The sequence below is a fragment of the Triplophysa rosa genome, linkage group LG15 (genome assembly GCF_024868665.1).
Source record: "Triplophysa rosa linkage group LG15, Trosa_1v2, whole genome shotgun sequence".
NCBI classification, from domain to species: Eukaryota; Metazoa; Chordata; class Actinopteri; order Cypriniformes; family Nemacheilidae; genus Triplophysa; species Triplophysa rosa.
In genome coordinates this window covers 22,794,330-22,813,394 of record NC_079904.1, presented here as the reverse complement: position 1 = coordinate 22,813,394, position 19,065 = coordinate 22,794,330, and the positions used below count along the sequence as shown (strand labels likewise).

Here is a 19,065-nt window from a genome sequence, read left to right as displayed (position 1 = left end):
CACACCTGTTCCCCTTTGATTTGTCCCTTTATTTAATGCCCCTGTGTTCTCTGTCTTGTGTCGGTTCATTGTACTCTGTCGTGTTTCGTGTGGGTGAGTTCTTGTCCTGTTAAGTGTAGCTTAGTCCTGTGTAATATGTTGTTAATGTTATTTTTAGTCTTGTTTAGTGTAGTTAGTCTTTGTTCTTATTATACCTTTGTTTTCCCCCTCGTGGGTTTTTGTTTTGTGTGTTTTATTATTTATTAAAAAGCCTTGTTTAACCCCTTACCCGCTGTCTGCATCTGGGTCCTCTCTCCTTGTCTCACCTTACCCGAGAACCGTGACACACAGTTATAGAAAGTGAAAGTTAAGATGATAATGAATAGTGAACACAGTGAAAAATCAACAATGGACCAAATTAACGCGTATGAAACGCACGTCTTTAATTAACTGTCAAATATACACGTATTTAGTGCATCACATTAATAAAAAATGATTTCTCACCATAAATGCCCTTGTGACACATGTCTGTAAACATAAAATCATCAAAAGGTTCAGAAAATGCATTTAAATGTGGTGTAATTGAATTAATAAGTTTAATTTAATAAGTTAAAGTAACATAAAAACATATTTGCCATGATTTCTTGATCATTTAATTTTTTACAGGGTATCCTCAGAGGCCTTGTATATGGGACCTATGGCCCCTGGGCACTGGCCCCATTGGCCCGGTCAGTAATCCATCCCTGGGTTAGAGAGGCTGTGCTTTATCGTGAAGTCATGACTGAAGGGCATTGTTAGGCACGAAGAGCGAAAGTACACAGCCGCTGCTTACATGTTTTTTAGGGGCATTTTTGCCTTTTATTGGACAAAACCGTATATTAGGAGAGGACAGAAAACTATATCGTAGAGAGAGAGGAACCACCAAAGGACTCGAGCCGGGATTGGAGCTCGGGTCACTGTATGCACATTGGTGCCACATGTGGAAAACACTGCCCACCAGGCTATCAGCTCTCACAAATGAGTAGAGTTTAAAGGCGCAGTTCTTGATTAACAGCGGACACTAGCGTTGTATTATAGATTTGCCACGAATCGCTCAGTCCAAACACGACGGTGGTCACCACAGTACAAAAAGATGTCGTTCTCATGTTGACGCAGGGAAGAGATTTTGCGGGCATTAGAAAGACTGTAGAAAGAGCGATGTCTTATGTATTACATAAAATAAAAGGTTTGTGGATTTTAAGAAGGATAAAAGTCAGGCAGGAGCTAGGACCTGTGTTAATATTATAAAGTCTTTCCAGCAGAAACGCGTTAGGACCTGCGGTACTGAGGCTTTTAGCAGATATACTCACAGATATCTATGAGATACTTTCCAGCAGAGAGACGTTGGAGAGAAAGATCGTCTAAAAATCACTCCTGAGGAGGATGCTTTGATTCGGATCAGTATGTGAGTAACATACTAACATACCAAGATATGTTATTGTTGTAATATTAGCTGTGTGACGGAGCAGTTTTGAGCGTCATTGTTTATCTGGAACCGCTTTAATATTGTACTCGTCCAGATACTGGAGAGAGAGAGAGAGAGAGAGAGAGAGAGAGCGCGTTGGAGCTGAAACTGGAGAGAGCGAGAGCGAAAGGGCGTTGGAGCTGAAACTGGAGAGCGAGTGAGAGCGCGTTTTACTCTTTTACTCGATGATGAATAAACTTTCAGTTAATCCGCGGGTCACATGCGTTCCGCACCGGAGAGCACGATCCGTAAGGATCACGGATCTTCCCGCGATCCGTTTCACCACGATACCGCAGCGGAGAGGAAGAGGAAACGCGCGTTGTAGAGTTGTTTGTCCGTTTAGGGCTGCTGTACAAAATATGGCGGCGAATTCAATGTATGTAGGCCTGCTCTTTATGTAGATATAAATAGCTTATTCTAAGGTATTACAAACATAAGGCCTCATTATGTAAGGTCTTTATACACCGCTGAAGAAATAGTTGTGTACATTATATTGCATTTCCGTCAATAGATCCTCCTAAAAACGCCGTATTGTTCCTTTAACCACAAGGAATAGATACTTTAAAAGAGCTGCTGGGATGCACTCATGAGTATCAGCAGGTTCACATTTTGGAGGGTGACATCATCTGCAATTTCTTGCTCAGTCTTCTCCAGAACTTTGTGGTTTCACAACATCGCACTATTGGTTAAGTCTATGTTGGTTTCAGGTTCTTAAACGGCTGAATTTTCAGCCACAGCATTTAAACGTTTTTATGGGCAATCCACTTAACTTCTTTCGAGATGTCTTTGCACATTAAGCTGAGATATAAAATGTATTTTAATAAAAAATGTCACGTATCCCCTTTCAAATTGATACGATACTCTTTTAAAATACATGAACACACACGACTGTAAGGTTAAAGTTCAGCTGGGGTTGTCTTGCTGGCAAAGTTTAGGTCATTCCCATTCAGCTTGTGATTTTACACTATTAAGGCTTCTGTGTTGTTTCTGTGAAAGTTGATCATCATTAGCCTGTAAAAGGCAGCGGCAGTTTCAGTTGTGTCAAGTCAAACACGACTGAAAAAGCCTGAAACAGTGGTTGGCCCAGGTCAAGCGGAACCGCTCTCCCATCCTTATTTGTTCTCGCTGGTTCTGTATTGTTCTCAGCCTCATTAGTCAGCGCTGAAGGTGCCAGTCAAGAGAACCCAGCGTTCATTTCAGACAGAAGTGAAACGGGCACTGAATACTTCACTCAAGGGCTTCTGTGGGGAAGAGACTCCTCAGGAGAAAAGCTGTGAGACTCGGTGGAGACTGCTGCATCTGACCGGGAGTTCAGGATGAGACGGGGAAGTTATGATGGCTCTACTGGCTCCATACAGCCGGTGAGTAGATCTGATGGAGAGGAACGCCAATGTCATGCTTTGCAGTTAACAAACAAAAAAAATCTTTAAAAAGTTTTAAAATGTATTTTTTTCTTTTATAATTGAAATACATAAAATGTAATTCAGACAATATTTAACAGGTTTTAAATAAATGTATATGATTTTGCACATTTTTTTTGTAGAAAACTTGAAAGTCAATTATATTGGCTTTTAGATAAACTATTAGATCATGTTGAAATAAGTTTAAGTTCAAGTTTAACTATGTTTCATTTATATACTATCTCTGGATAAAGTGACTTATATTTAATATTTTATATGGGCAAAACTTAAAGGAGCTATTTAAAAAAAAGTCCTTATCAGCATGGCATTAGATGTATTGGGGCATTAACATAAAATAATTCAATTCAGTTTTATTTATATGGCGCTTTTCACAATGTTGCATTGTTTTAAAGCAGCTTTACAGGAAGAAAGATTAAAAACAAACAAAAGTTAGTATTAAAATAACAAGGGTCAATATTTGCTCTATAAAACAAACATTTACATAACATAAATTAAACATTTGGAAAATCCACGTTTTGCTAATAGAACGTTTGTATTTATTTATTTTAATAATAGTTAATAAGTTCATTTATTTAATTATTTTAAAAACTGTAAAAGTGATTTTCATAGCCTATTATAAAAGAAATAGAGCATGTGTAACAGTGTGATAGTCCTGCAAGTAAAAAGTCCTTAAAGCATCTTTTAGATTTTCAAAAGAGAGAGAGAAATCCAAAGGCTTTGAGTTAGTTTCCAATGAATAAACTGCTTATTTCTTCTGCAGACAGACTCCATTGCCAGTGTCAGACAGACTGATAAATTGGCTCCACGCTATTCAAATGACACAGACTTGTTTTTCACCGGCTGCGTGAACAAGTGCTCATTGTTCGGGCCACATAATTGCCCCAGAATGCAATAGTGCGGAAACGGGTTCTGGGCCGGCTCTGTATTTATGCCATGTTGCATTAATATATAATAAATAACTAATGCATGCTGGGTTTGAATTACGTTGGCCTCCCGTGGGACTGATGTCAAGATTCTTGAAGCTGCGCCATCCGTAAAGATGAAAATGCCTTTTAGAGGGAACGCATACTTGTTTACATTTGAATGCATAAGTAGTTGTGTATGCAATGACAGTCTATAGAGTCATTTCAGAAATTCCTAAAGCACGCTTGGTTTGGAAAGCAGAACATTGGGAGACAATTCAAAGACTGTAGTTAGTTTTAAGAAAAGGCCAAGTGACATTTGCTCCTGTTATTTTGCTGGGGTTTTTTGTGTGTGGGGGGGGGGGCAGTGCACTGTAAAGAACTGTAATGTTACTGTTTTATTTTAAAGATTTTATTTACAGTAATAGACTACAAATTTACCTATCGAGTGTAAAATAATTTGAATAAGATTTTTTCTGGCTCAGACGGAAGCTAGCTAAAGGAAATATTACTGTAATACTTTTTACAGTGTTGACTCAGACATTAGACCTGTTTTCTCCATTAAAGATCATTCATTCCTTTAACCAACAGGAGGTGCACAAATAAAGAGTTTATGAAAGGTAGGGCTGTTCAACAATTACAGTGTAACAATTTTTTCGCCCGACCTTTTTATAGTTCTTGTAAAATTCTGGTGCTAATTATTGTGGTAATATTTATTGTCATGTAGCATCAATGTTTTATTGTATATTCAGCTCAAGTACATTTTAAGCTTATATCATTAATTATGATATATTGCTGTTTTGCGAATAAACAAAAACTGTAAAAATTTGTGCATATTTTAAAATTATTTTCCATTTGTCGCTGTCAGAAAACTCTAGAAATGTCTATAGCACAGGGAAGGTGGGATGAAGCGATGATGGGTGACTACGTCTGGAACATGGTTTGTGAGGACAGTTTTAGTCAAAAAATACAAATCTGTATACATCTGAAGTTTTGGACAACTCTTTTTTTAGAACTGTTATTTTAAACTGTTGTTTTAAGCTCAGTGTTATGCCAGTACCTTGTCATTTCTGCCGAAATGTATAAATGTGTAAAAACATCTTTTCATTTTTTTTGTGAGTACCGTCGATGAAAAAAATAATACTTTTTTTGTTTTCTGCCTGTCGGATCCAGGATAAAAATTTGTGTTTACATAAAATATGTCTGTGCACTGTGACATATTTATTTTGTATTTACACGTACATTTTGTACAACTAGTAATATGTATATTATGTAAACACAAACATTTTTTCTTGATGCGATTAATCGAGTTTAAGAGTAATTGCAGAAAGCTTAAACAACAAGCGAAGGAACACAGGTGACCTCTCCTCTTCCTCACAGCGCTCCAGATGTGTTAAAAGACCCTGGACATCATGACCTCAGGAAATTGCTTTTCACTGTTGTGCATTTCTTCAATGATTCACATCTATTTCTGTCACGCGGCCTTTTGTGTACGGTTGCTTTGTATTTACGTGTCCCACCTGCTCTGAACCAGTTTCAGCGTTTGGGAAACCTGCCCATCTCTAAAAGGTCAGCATGCTTAGCTTCTCGTTTGACCCTGGTCGCTTTGGAAACAGGAGCACGGCTGAACATTTCCAGTTCTTGAAAGACATAATCTTGTTCGATCAAATAATGTAAACTGGGATTCTGAGACCTCAGGTCATCCCTTATTTCAGCCTTTTGACTTAAGATGGGCCACCGAGTTCTTCTCTGTTGTGTGGCTGTACGACTTGTTCTGACACTGAACGTGGAAAGTTGAAATTATGGTCTGAATCTGATTTGATTTGACATTTTAGATTCAACGTTTCAAAGTAGCTTTTTCTATGGATGGCTGCTGTTGTGGTTTTCACCTGCTGAAAATACAGTTCTGTGTCTTTTGCTCTGTTTTGTGGCTGAATGAAACGAAAAGGAAATCAATTCAACACTAGATGTAGATGTAATGTTTTATACAGCATCTGCGTGGTCTAGCTCAGAGGAGGCGTTCTGCACCGAGCCTGCTGCTGGGGAAAGCTTTGGGAATGTCTTGGAGCCCGATAAGGTACGATGATGTCTTTGTAATCTGACAATATCTACACTTTGAATAAGCAGTTCTTCAAAAATGTGTTCAACCTTCAGTGATGCTAATGTGTTGATGGTTTTAATGATCTTTCAACACAGAAATGTTCTCTGTCTTCAGGGAAGAGACTCAATGTTTGGTGGCAGTGCATCAGTGTCCCTTTGTGTTGGGATTGACCAATGAGAACTCAGAGCTGATTCTGGACACATGTGCTCAGCTGACCGTAGGACTAAAGACCAGAGAAAGACATCTTTTCCTTTTCACTGACGTCTTGGTCATTGCCAAGCTCAAGTAAGAACTGATATATGTTGTTGATGACATGAACACATGTTTCTGATATACAGCCATAACTAAAGCAAGCGTCAACATTATTTGTTTGAACTATACATAAATGTGCATTAACAGGCTCGGCGTGCTAAAAATTGACCTGTTGAATTCTAAATGACCCCACAAAAGAATTTCGATTTGCAAAAAGAATATACTTTTACTGGCGATACTTTCAAAGAAAACACAACTAAAATTGACCAAAATCTTCTTCTTTTTATTCAATTACACACCTTCATGTCTTTCATTCTTTCTTCTTATGTTGTCCAATAAAGTCCATAATAATATTGCAAACCATGTGACTGACTAACACAGTGATGACCTCTGCCATAGGCAGTTGAACAGTTTCACTTTTGGAATGAAATGGGAATCACCCAGTAAACAGAGACATCATATGGGTTTCCCCCTACAACTATTTTTACATGTGGCTAAACTTTTTGTAGTTCTTTGGTTGAATGTTGACAACGTGTATTATTTGACCTGGTTGAAGACACAGGCATGTTATAATATAAGAATTTGATACATTCTTATTATAAAGGTTTCTTTATTCAATTGACAGAAATGCAATATCATATGCATAACTATGTCTTCAGAGGTGTGTAGAGACCTTACATAATGAAGGGTTATGTTTTTATTATCTTATAATGAGCTTTTTCTATCTACGGGTCCCCTTACATGGAATTCTCCATGATGTTTCTACAGTAGCCCTAAACGGACAAACTGCTCTACACAGCGCGTTTCGTAAATACATTATCCCCTTTGTTAAAGAAGCGAAAGCGTGACGACATGTTTGTCTTGTGTCAGTTGCCATAGTCTTTCGTAAGGGAGGGGGGAGTGAGCCGTTGGTTGCAGTTTCGTAACCTCACCACTAGATGCTGCCAAAATCTCCACATTGCTCCTTTAACGATGGAAAAAACAGTCGGTGTGCCAGGCGCATGGTCCATAAGGGTTGTGCCTATTCTCTTAATGAGTCATGGGTGTGTTTCGGGCGTAACGTGCAAAAACAATTTCCTAGATGTCATTTTATCATGATTATAAGCATCTCTCTGCTCTTTTCTATTGACTGGTTCTGTTTTGATTTACTGTTTGACCTGTTTGAATATCAGAGATGGGCAGTATTTTAATTACATGTATTTGAAATACGTATTTAATTACTTTTGAGTATTTTGTTCTTTGTATTTTCCTCAACAAAAAAGTCAAACGTAATGTGTAATTAAATACCTTGAGAGACTGTATTTTGTATTTTAAAATACTTAAATACTTTTTAAAATATGTCATTTTATTCTTGCCTACAATAACTTCACCAGGCAGTGGTGGCACCACTGTTCCGAAAGTGGTGGGGCAAATTTGCATACTGAAATATGTAATAAAATTTGAGCAATCAAAAACAATTTTAACTAAACAGCTTGTGGCACAGCAAATGCAAGCAGAACACAAATCTGGCAGGGGTGCATTTCTCGGCATTACACCGGATCGCAGTAATTTCCGTTTGCATGTGGTTCAAGTAACAAAAATTAACATTCTGATTAATTGCGGGCGGGTTAATTAATATTAACGAGATGCGCCACTGCCATAACAATTAATGGGGGGGAATAAAACGCTCAATATGGCCGCCTTAGCGAAGGAACTCCGCCCTCCAGTGATACGAGCCAATCGTCAATCAGTATTGACTGAGGATTCTCTGGGGCGGGGCTCTCGTGACGCGATTGCCAGGCTGTGCATGCACAGTAGATGAAGCGATCTTTAAAAAGATGGTTTTAATGCAATTTAAGCTTAGCAAACCCAAGTTATGGTACAGTTCATGTCAGATTTAATTATTGATAGGACATATGCTGTTTAATTGTGATTTTTGCCAGCGATTTAAAAAATATCTGCCTTCCCCCATTAAAGTAGATAGGACAGTGGACTTGCTATTAACTGCCCAGAGGCGTTGCAAACATGGCCGCCAAGTGGCACGACTTCCGTAAACAGACTTTGGTCGCGGGAGAATGAGATTAATCAATAATGATAATAATATTAAAATGACGTGAAGGCATACATGTTTATGTAAGTGTGTTGCTAAAATCTGCTGTTCTGCTGTTTAGAAAACTTCTCTTTCTTCTGTGTATCCACTGTTACTCTCGCACTTTAAATGATTTCTTGTAAACAAATATTGTATTTTTGTATTTTCAAATTACAAATTACTTGCATTTTAATTAAATACATTTTTCAGAGCAGTATTTTGTATTTTATTTAAATACATTTTATGAGTAAGTATTTGTAATTTATAACTAAATACTTTTTGAGGTATTTGTGCCCATCTCTGTTGAATATTACAGAGAGCAAATAATGTCAGTTGTAGTTAGGACCCATGGTGTCCATGGTGTAATATACCAGAGGAAATGAAAAATATAAACAAACAAACAAAAAGTGTCAAATTGTATTGTTTTGGTTTCTAGTTGTGTATGCTCATCATGAGCATTAGCCTACCCATAAGGGCAACTCGCACATTCGTTACAACTGGGAAAACAGCGTGTGTGTCTGTGTACAGGTCAAATGCAAGCTACAGACTGAAACACAGGATAGATCTAAAGGACTTGTGGGTGTGCAGCTTAGAAAATGATGAGGAAGAGGTCGAGGATGACGATACAAATGTTGATTTAAAGATGTCCATCGTACTGGCCTGGTCTGTCTCTGTGTGCCTGGTGTCATTCAGGTGAGTTTCCTTTTCCTTGTCTCTGAGATGTTCTGATCCAGAGTGGGTTGTTTCAACCCATCGTGGAGTAAAATATGGACGATCCTAACCGTTGGTTACATGGTTACACAAGAAAATGTGCATATTTGACCCAACCATGAGTTGAAACTACCCAGTATTTTTAGTATTCTTATTTTCATTGAAAGTCTATGGGGTTGGTTGCTAGGGTGTGGCTAGGAAGTTACTACATTTTAAAATATTTGCCCCTGGCCATGCCTACACTGTAAAAAAAATCCCGTAAAAAAAACGGTAATAATCCTGCAACTGGTGCCCCAGAAAAAAAAAACATAAATTACCATTTTTGTGAAGTATAAGTACAAGTTTTTCATGTTATTTTACACCCATTTCCGTAATTTCACATTTTTTTACCGCATTTCTAAAATAATGTGAAAATTAAAAAAATTCTTTAAAGCTTTTTTTACAGTGTAGTCAAATAACCTCTTCTATACGTTTTTGACATTATCGTCCAGAGATAGGATTGCACCAAATGTCTTGTCAATGTCCATGGTATATTCGACCTGAATTCGTAACTATTTCATGAGCTAACTATTACGTATAAATGTTTACATGAATTGCACAAAAAAGTCTATTAAATAAAAACAGTAACACAATAAATCTAAATCTGTCACTAGTGTGAAAGCAGATTGATCCAAAACGTACAAGTGACATTGTAAGAATTCATACAACGTAGCCACCTCGTAATATACTTTTTATAAATTGCCATTAGATTCTTGGTCTCAGACCTACTGTCATATGCAGCCTGTCATGTGCCCTGATGTAATGACCCATCAAGGTTAAACTTATGTTTCTTTACTTAACCGCACCACAAGAACGGAATTGCACCTGGATCATCCCATCGACTAGAATTTCAAATTCAGATGCTACTGTTTGTGTATAAGAAATGTACACGTATCCAGGGGCGGACTGGCTATCTGGCATACCGGGACTTTTCCCGGTGGGCTGCAAACACATGGGCCAAAACACAAATGCCTCCCCCCGGGACCGACGGACGGATTAGAAACACGAAACGGACGCGTATGCACGGAACGCGAATGCAGACAACACCACCGAGAATGGCCAAGAATGCCAGGGTGATTTGAAGTTCAAGTCCAGCTCTGCACGTACCACAACAAGCACAATGCAATTGTATTGTGTCAAGGGAAATGAAGTCAGTGTGAGATATGCTGTAGGTGAGACTTGAGGCTTCGTTTGCAAGCAACTGGGTGGTCAATGAACCAGAAGCGGCATTTCTTCGAGTTCTTCCTCTTGTTCAACTGATTCATACCCTTTTGCATACAGAAGCGTGAATGTGTGGTTTCAGACATAAGAGATAAAAGGGAAGTCTGTGGTGTATTTCCATCTGCATTAAAGAACAGTTAGTATAACAGGAATACCAGTGAAGTAGTGCTGTGGTCATTAGATATTGCTAAAAAATGTTGCCAATATAGTCACAGCAAAACGGTCTGGGGAAAAGCTATGCAAAATCAACTGAGCCAATCAGAATCTCTCTTTGCCTGTCAATCATTTTGTAAATTTGAGTTTGCCGACATCAGGTTGTCTGACATGTGTGAAGGGTGGGGTTTCAGAGTGTGTTTGAGAGAAGTGGAGTTACACTTACATTTGATGCATTTGGCAGACAGACCATGCTTTTAAAGGGGTCATATGGGGCGAATACATGTTTTTCTGTTTCTTTGGTGTGTTATAAGTTGCCCATGAATGTATTAGACACGTATAATTGCAAAAATATCTATCTATGTAAAAGCGAATGTTCACCCAGACCTGCCTGAAACGCCTCGTGTAGCCACACCCCCACAAATCTATGTCAGTTGGTGGTCTGATTTGACTAAGACCGCCCAAATGTATACGCCAGTGAGGTGGGCGTACCTGTCAGTGCAATTGAAGAGGAACCTGATGTTCCAAATATGGTAAGAGGCGTTACATTTCCCTCACACGCTTGCAGTATTCCACCAATCACTACGCACTGGATAACTGGCCAATCATAGCACACCTCGCTTTTCAGAGCCATGAGCTTTGTAAAAAATCTGCGCGTTTCAGAGAGGCGGGGCAAAGAGGAGATACAAACATGCACGGTATGTGGAAAATACAGCGTTTTTGAATCTTTACTCGTGAAGACACATCGCGTTACATCTAAAACAAACCATAATATTCATTTTAGCCGTGTCATATCACGCCTTTAAGGTATACATTTGAACAGTATGCGGGTTTTCTTGGGAATTAAACTTGTGACCTACTGCTATTTAAAATGAGAGTGTTACATTTTTCCCTGTGATTTAGGAAATCCAGAAAAGAAAGTAAAATGTTACGTGTTTGTGTTCTTTATAAATACAAACAGGAAGTTGTGAAGGGCAAAAGTGAGAACAAAAAAATCATACATTCTGCCGAAACTGTTGATGATTATTCCGCAAACACCAGTGTTTACCAAAATCTACTAACTCTCCTCACCTGCACATCACAATCAACCTTACAACTGTACTTTTACTGCAAAAGTCGACCAAGCTGCAGTGTGGAAACAGGAAGTGGTAGATGTGATGCTGTTTCCTCCCCCGTGACATATGGAGACTTTCCTGCTGGTTTAGTTGTAAAGAGGTCGAGCGTGTGTGGCCTCCTCACACTCACAACATCTGCATGTGTTTTGAAGTCTGCGTGTGGACTCGCTCAAAATCATATCATGCTGTTTTCTCACTTGTAGTCTGCCTGAGCTGAAGGATCACTGGTTAGATACTCTACACAGGTAAGCTGTCATTTAATCCATCAAACTCTATCATACACGACAACTATAGAAATCACTTAACACGTAATGCCAATATAGTGCCAGCAGATCAATGGCTCCGTATAAAACATTACTCAAATAATACTCACATAAAAATATAGTGGGGTTCGGATGTCCACATGGAAAATGGATTTTAAATCTATTTAAAACTGTAAATAAACTGAATTTTTTTATTTTCGAAAAATATATAAATCTTAATTATTTAGGATTTGGGGGTCTTTAATTGAATAAGTATCATTTGGATTTCTATGTCGACTGAAATAAACAAGATGAAACATTTTCATATCATGCTTGAAAAACAGTCGGTTTTGCCCAAATTTGTGGAGTTACAAGTAAGCTTGGGTGCGTGCTATCTTGAAAGCGTCATAAAATTCACTTTAACAGAATTTTTATAACAATAATATACTTTGTATAGAGGAAATACCGTATTAAAAAAATGCACAAGAGAAGGATTATAGTGGACTTCTAAACTTCTTTTAGTGGGAATATTTATGCTTTTACATTACTCAAGAGACATTTTGTTGCTGCAAGTCAGTATATGTGTGCAGCTGATAACAGAAAATGTTGACATTTTTCATTTCATGGCAGCAAAACTGCAGAAGCGAGATTGAGAGCAGGCATTGCTTCACCACCGCCCAGCGTCCTCATGAGGGTGCTGAGTGGTAATACCGCGGTACACAATTCCTTTTTCCTCACACATAAACATTACAAATTTATTTCAAAATGATGTGTTGGAAATTTTACTTTAATGGCTTTTGCATCTATAAGATAACATACTTTAATACAACGGATTTTATGGATACTTGAACTTGACTGAATTTTGCTTTCTTACAGAATAAAACTCTAAGTGGAGTTGGGATGGACTCTGTCGTAGAGCCTCTTGATGTAAGCATTGAAGATTTTCCAAATTTGTCACTTCGTATTTGTTTTGTTGCTTTGCAAACGGTTTATATGTAAATTAAAAGCAACTTAAAAGTTGAAATAAAGTACTAAAAAGCCAGTCTCATATTTTTGACGACTGCATGTGCGTAAAAGTGTGATTTTCGAACATATCGAGTCACACCCTTCTGTGACTTCATGTGCTCGTGACAAAACATGTGCCTGTTTCCAGAGCAACGGCAAAATCTCCACCTTCTCGAAGCCGTTTCATAACCAGGAGACGCATGCACAGCAGCCGATTGGTGAGTTTAAACCAGTCGACATGGTTGTGCGCAACCACATGTGGTTAGTTGCCCGCCAGAATCAACCAATGAAACTAAGTGGGAGTAAAAAAGTAGTGCGACTTTGAAAACAAACATGAGAAACATGCAGTGTTGAAAGTGGTGCTTGTTGAGGTTTTGTGTAGTGTCAAAGTAAACAAACCTCTTTGATAAATCATATATAGATAAATCTATTGTACTGTAAATTAAGATCATTTGCATCTGAAGGAGAATGTGATTAAAATCTCAAGAGGTTTAATAATATCTTTCTTGTCCTCAGGAGAAAATGGAGGCAAAAAGAGCTTGTTCTCTTTTAAACTGAAGAGAAGCTCCACAAACTCAAGCATTGCTGCACACTCAGAACCAAACTCGAAGAACTTGCTGTTTGGACGACAGCTTCAAGATGATAACACGCTTCCAAAACCAATTATTGTACGTCCAACTGTAGTATTTATGGATTGTAGTTTGCTATATGTGATGTTTTCTTCCACCACAGTAGCAATTTGTATAAAACGTGATGATCTTTAAGATAGCAGTCATGCAGGTTCTTGCTAACCTTATCTAAACCTCCATCAAAAAATATGGTTGAAAATGAAATGGTTGTTTTCATAGAATTAACCACACCCGTGCTAACAGATAGAAGATAATAAGATCAGAAGTATAAAAAGATGAAAACACGCAAATGAATATTAATTACAAAAAATTCCAAGTTAACATTCACAACCCGTTTTGGAGAAGTTTGAGTTGAGAAACGAGAAACTTGGGAGGCATCTCCACAACAGTTTTTAACAAAAAAACGTTATGCATTTGGAAGTATGTTTACTGAAAACATGTACGTCGAAAGCCTGAAAAAACAGGTTTCGAAGTGCAAGTTTGTGAAAACGTTAACATTGTCCGCGTAAATTACAAAAATGCAAATTTGTAAAACTGTTATGTGTTCAGAGTTCAGTGCTCTGTTAGACTGTGTATAAAGGCACATAGTGATTCTTACAAAGTGTCATCGACACTACTGGCCTGGGATGCATAGAAACAGCATTTTTAGTTGTTTTCATTTGTGTAAATGGGGCAAACTTTCAAAAAAACATGAAGGAAAAAAGTTAAAATAAAAAATTACAATGCCTATTTTTTCATGGAATATTACAGTGTTTATTATAAATAGCTTATCAGTGTGGGTCATTCTCTTTTTCATGTGTCCTCATAATCTTCAAATAAAATCTGAAAATGCACTTCTGCCCTCTAGTGGCTACCCATTTCCGGTGACATCAGTTAGACGTCATGGGCAGAGCATCCGTTAACTCCTCCCCTTTATTTGTCAGTCTGCTTCCAGTTCCATTTCAAATTGAATCGCCTGTTTTTATGCATCCAATCAATTTGCAATTGAAAACACAAGCCACGCCCACTATTTTTCTCATTCGATATTCCATTTCACTCAGAAATGCGTCCGAACACGGAAGTTAAAACGATCACAACTTCTGGTTCAGGGGGATAAAATCTGAAAAAAGTTTCAAATATGAAAAAAATGACGCATTAAAATGTAAATACGGTCAATCTCGATTGCATGATCTGCTGACCTTTTTAAAGATTTCTTCTCATATTTTGCTCCTCCACTAGGAAATACTCCTTATGTTGTTCAAGAAGGGTCTGGTCACTGAGGGAGTCTTCAGAGTGCCCTGTAACATCAAAAACCTGAGTGCCCTCAGAGAGCAGCTGAACTCCGGTGCTGAGGTGGACATGGAAGCACTGCCTGTGACTCTCCTAGTTGGATTGTTGAAAGTAAGTAATACTCTGTGGTGCCGTTAAGTCTTGCCTTTGCCTAAACCCTTACAGTTGTGACGTGTCTGAGCGACGACTGTGAGTCATGACTTTATTTTTAAAACACTGACAGATTTTCCTGAAGGAACTCCCCGGAGGCCTCCTTGTGTTTGAGCACTATGAAAGCTGGATCAGCGCTCTGGAGAAAGAGAGTAAGCAGGACATTCACAGTGAGCTGAGAAGGTGAGTGCGAAAGTTGTGTGACTTAGAAGTTCCCTCACTGTAACCTCGCAGCAGATGGCCAAGAGAAAGTGTGGGCAGCTGTGAAGGCTGATTAAAGAAAGTCCCTGGGTCTCCGGTTAGAATCGATAGGGATGGGACTTTTCGGTGGGCTTTCTATGGACTCTTCAAAAACTTAAAAAAGGGAAACCAGTAGCTGAAGTTAGACCACAAAATGTCAGAAACACAGTTCTGTTTTTTTCCTTCCTCCCTCATCAAAATGAGTGGATGAAACAAACACATTTTTGTTCTCCAATTCCAGAGTGGCGGAGAAGCTTCCAAGAGCAAACAATCTTCTGTTACAGCACCTGCTGTGTCTGTTTTATCACATCAGCAAGCATTCAGACACCAACAAAATGACTGCCCAGAACCTGGCAGTTTGCATTGGCCCAACCCTTCTTCACCGAAACCGCAAAAGTCTAGAAATGGATGATGTAGACAAGGTCAGACACCTGGGATGGGTTTTCCCTAATCACCATATCGCCTACTGCCTTTTTATATATAGATTTAGTATCACACACAACAAGTTATTTGACCTCTGCTGTACACTTTAATACTAAAGTACTAAACATAGAAAATAATTTAGTAGTAAGACATGACTATGCGTCATGATTGAGCTAGAATATATGTCAGATGTTTCAAGGTGTCTTTTCAACAAACACCTCTGCATTCTCGTTTTGACTGATCTGTTGATCAAAGTTCAAAACCTGGCACTGTCGCTGCATGGTGCGGTTTTTAGATGCGCATGAAACCGCAGGACTGAAAGCACTGTAACATTTATTACTTTCTGAGAGCTGCAAGTGAAACACTGTGCAAAACACTAAAACAACATTACATCATGTTCTACATTCTACATCATAAATAGACACTATTATGGGCTTTTGGTTTTATAGGTTGCAAAGCTTATCCACTTCCTCATTGAACACTGCTGTGATGTATTTGGACATACAATCGTGACTCTTCTTGGGGATTTAAAGGAGCAGGAGTCTATTGACAAGTCTGGTAAATATTATGCTTCAATATAACCAATCCTACTGTATGTGTACATCTGATGGACCTTTTCTGATGCACTATTCTCAGGATTAGTAAATAGAGTAGGAATGTTCATATTTGGGCTAAAGTGTTTCTTTAATACGTTGCCTTCGGACAAACACTTTAACATTGCTTGATCTTCTACAGATTCAGCGTGTCTGATGTCCCCCGAAATATCCTTTGACATCCACCAGCATGACTCAGCATACGACAGTACAGATCCCGATGGCGACTGTCTGGATGCAGATGGACAGGCTCAAGAGGACAACACGATGCCACACGGAAGCCCAGCGATGAGCAGGATGGGACTTTCTGACATTCATTGTTGTTCCTCTGATGCTATATTTGAAGCTTTTGCGAAACCTTTCGAACGACGCTGCTCCGAGCCATCCATCTTCCCCTTAGTCCCCACAATGGGCTTAAGAGGGTTGGCCCGCAGCCATGACAACTTTTCCACAGAGAAGGAAGACCTTGAGGAACAACCGCTGAAGAAGCAAAGTTCTGATTCCTTCCTGCATCCCCAACGCTGCAACAACAAAAGATCACAAGCGACCTTCAAAAAACTGGTCGGAGGATTGAACATGGACTTACCCATGAGAGTTTCTTCTCCCACGTCTGAGGCGTGTTCCTGCACCTCCTTCTGTTCGTCAGATAGCACCTCTTCAAATGTCTCAGAACAGTCGATAACCTCGTCACCTCTTCCATCACCTGAAAGTCCCCGCAAAGGTCAGTCTACTAGGCACGCATCCTTTATGAGCAAGACTAGAGCTAACCCCGCAAAAGGAGAGCTGGAAGGAAATCGACGATCTCTCTCGATGAGAGCCAAAAGTCTTAGCATTATCTTCCCGTTCAACAGAGGAAGTCTGAAAATGGGCGAGTCCCAGAAAGACGTCATCTTTCCATGTGGAACTCTTCCGGAGGACTCCCAAAGCGAGGCAGAGAACCCTGATGAGCTCGTTCGGCGACGAAGGCCTCTGTCTGCCATTGAGGTCTTCCAACATGTGGACAGTCGGATGCCGTGCAACCCCCCGTCCTATGAGCAGGCACTTCAGAATGGAGCCCAGCCGGCCCCCCCTCAGTACAGCACCATGACGGTTCAACGTGCCAGATATCTGGGCAGGAAATCTCGACCCATCTCAATGAACGATGACCTGCTGGGCATTTGTCAAGTTACCGAACCCACAGAATACACAGAAACATTTACAGAAAGCTCTCAATTAGATGAAGCGCAGCCGGTTGCTTTCCGGCAAAGAGCTATGTCGGAATCAGTTCACCAGTCGAGACATGAAAGAGCGTCACATAGGTGTAGTCAGCCCGTGTTTGAAGAGTTTTCCTATGCAAAAGAATCTTATGTGTGAGTGTTTCTTTATGCATCGCAATGACATACTCCTTTTAGCATAGATGCAGAACTAGCCTGCAACAGTTAAACTAAAATATTTCACTTATAAGTGGTTTCATATGCTAATAATGTTTTAACTCTTGCCAGTATGAAGCTATGTAAATAGACCAGTTCCTACAGTATATTGCAATTGTATAGTAAAATAATATAAAGTGGTAACAGGATGAATAATTTTGATATAGTCAGAATGTACAGTTGTAAATTACAGTGTTTTGTGTCATTGCTACTCTTTGTTTCACTACAATAAAGACTTTCAGAGGACACATTGTTGGATGTTTGTAATAGCTGTTTATATGAATCATAATGTTCTGTGGACTTCAGAGACCTAATAATGTACATGTAGAAATAATAAAAGTTCCTCTGACCTTTTCCAAACCTAGCAAGCAGATATGTATTATAAAGTAATCGTGAACTTTTCATGATGTGACACAGATTTTACAGTCGTTTCTACATTTTACATCTGTGGTCTTTGACAGCCCAACCACAGGAAATGTAACCTTTCATACAGGTTGTTTAAAGCCAGTTATCAACATGAAATGTTGCCAGCAATCAGTTTTTATGAGAATCGTAAAGGTTAGAGAGTATCAAGCTGATACTCCAATGTTAAGTAGATTTTTCAAGCTATCCAAAGTCTTGGGGTCTCGGAAATCTCAATGGGAAGCATACGTTGGGATCCGATCAAAATTGATTCCTTTGAGAGATCCGACAGAGGAACCGACAGAGATGGGTCGCTTTCAAACAGACGGTTATTTTGATTGGCCGTGTTCCTCATGCTGGCATGAGGGTTGCATAACATGGAGAACAAAATGTCAATGAGAACAACGTGTTCTGTGTTGCAGAGGAAGTCGATGATCATGTGGACTGATTTGGTTTTTCGCTGAATTTGGTCTGTTGCTTCACTCGGCTGCTATAGATATGCCCCCGTTTCCTCTTTTTCAGCCGTACCGAGAAACAAACTGCACAGTGTCAGATGTCTGTCTCTTATGGTTTCTAGAGTAAATGTGCTCGCGTCTGTCTGTATATGGGTAGTGTTGATGGCAACTTTTGAAGACGCTAATGCTCTCATTACCCTTTTAGTTGTTCGGAGATGTTTTCATTGCATATGCGTGCACAGTTTTTGTAAGTTAAAAAAAGTGTTAAATGCTAAAACGCTGTGGTAGATAAGCACCATTTGCTCACTTAAGAAGTAGCTGAAACGTCTGTGTCTTTGTCCCCCAATAATTAAATAAAACACTAAAATACGTTTGCATCTCTTTGAGTGCGAATCATTTTGTATGAAGAGATATCACCATTTGCACATCTAATATATAAGCATTTGAACATTCTGCCATCATCTACACAGCTTCATGCTGCTAATATAAAACTAATATGACATTTTTTAGCAGAACACGTACCTGTAACAATATCAAAGGCGCTCTTTTCAATACTACGTCATTGCATGATGATAACCGACTGTTCATTTGCATACTTAACAAAATGCATATCAGTAGACATCCTATTCTTTAATGGACAATCACTAAAGTTTTAAGATATGTTTTATTTTATTTTGGTGACACCGCATCTCATCAAGGTCTTTCAAAGTGAGTCAGGAGGACCACCACTGGTTTCCCTTTAAAAAGCATGCATGCATGACCCATCTGCTTAGCTCATGTTG

The 19,065-nt window shown here is 39.0% G+C and overlaps 1 protein-coding gene across 1 annotated transcript; it reads left to right on the top strand.

Annotated features, from left to right (window-relative positions):
- Positions 1-2,731: 2,731 nt before the first annotated feature.
- On the top strand, positions 2,732-18,634 carry tagapb (T cell activation RhoGTPase activating protein b). The gene is made up of 14 exons (XM_057353819.1): positions 2,732-2,844; positions 5,798-5,883; positions 6,022-6,192; positions 8,756-8,920; positions 11,670-11,711; positions 12,339-12,423; positions 12,585-12,635; positions 12,862-12,931; positions 13,230-13,381; positions 14,561-14,722; positions 14,835-14,944; positions 15,243-15,423; positions 15,874-15,982; positions 16,160-18,634. Exons 1-14 carry the CDS (start codon positions 2,800-2,802, stop codon positions 17,368-17,370), a joined length of 2,640 nt encoding a protein of 879 aa, XP_057209802.1. The 5' UTR covers positions 2,732-2,799; the 3' UTR covers positions 17,371-18,634.
- The last annotated feature ends 431 nt before the right edge of the window (positions 18,635-19,065 follow it).

What these genes read in the sequence shown, in the direction of transcription:
- tagapb (XM_057353819.1), top strand. Translation starts at nt 2,800, where the DNA reads ATGAGACGGGGAAGTTATGATGGCTCTACTGGCTCCATACAGCCG. An exon ending in ATGTCTTGGAGCCCGATAAG is followed by an intron (nt 5,884 to 6,021) that starts GTACGATGATGT and finishes CTCTGTCTTCAG; the next exon opens with GGAAGAGACTCAATGTTTGG. An exon ending in CTGTCGTAGAGCCTCTTGAT is followed by an intron (nt 12,636 to 12,861) that starts GTAAGCATTGAA and finishes GCCTGTTTCCAG; the next exon opens with AGCAACGGCAAAATCTCCAC.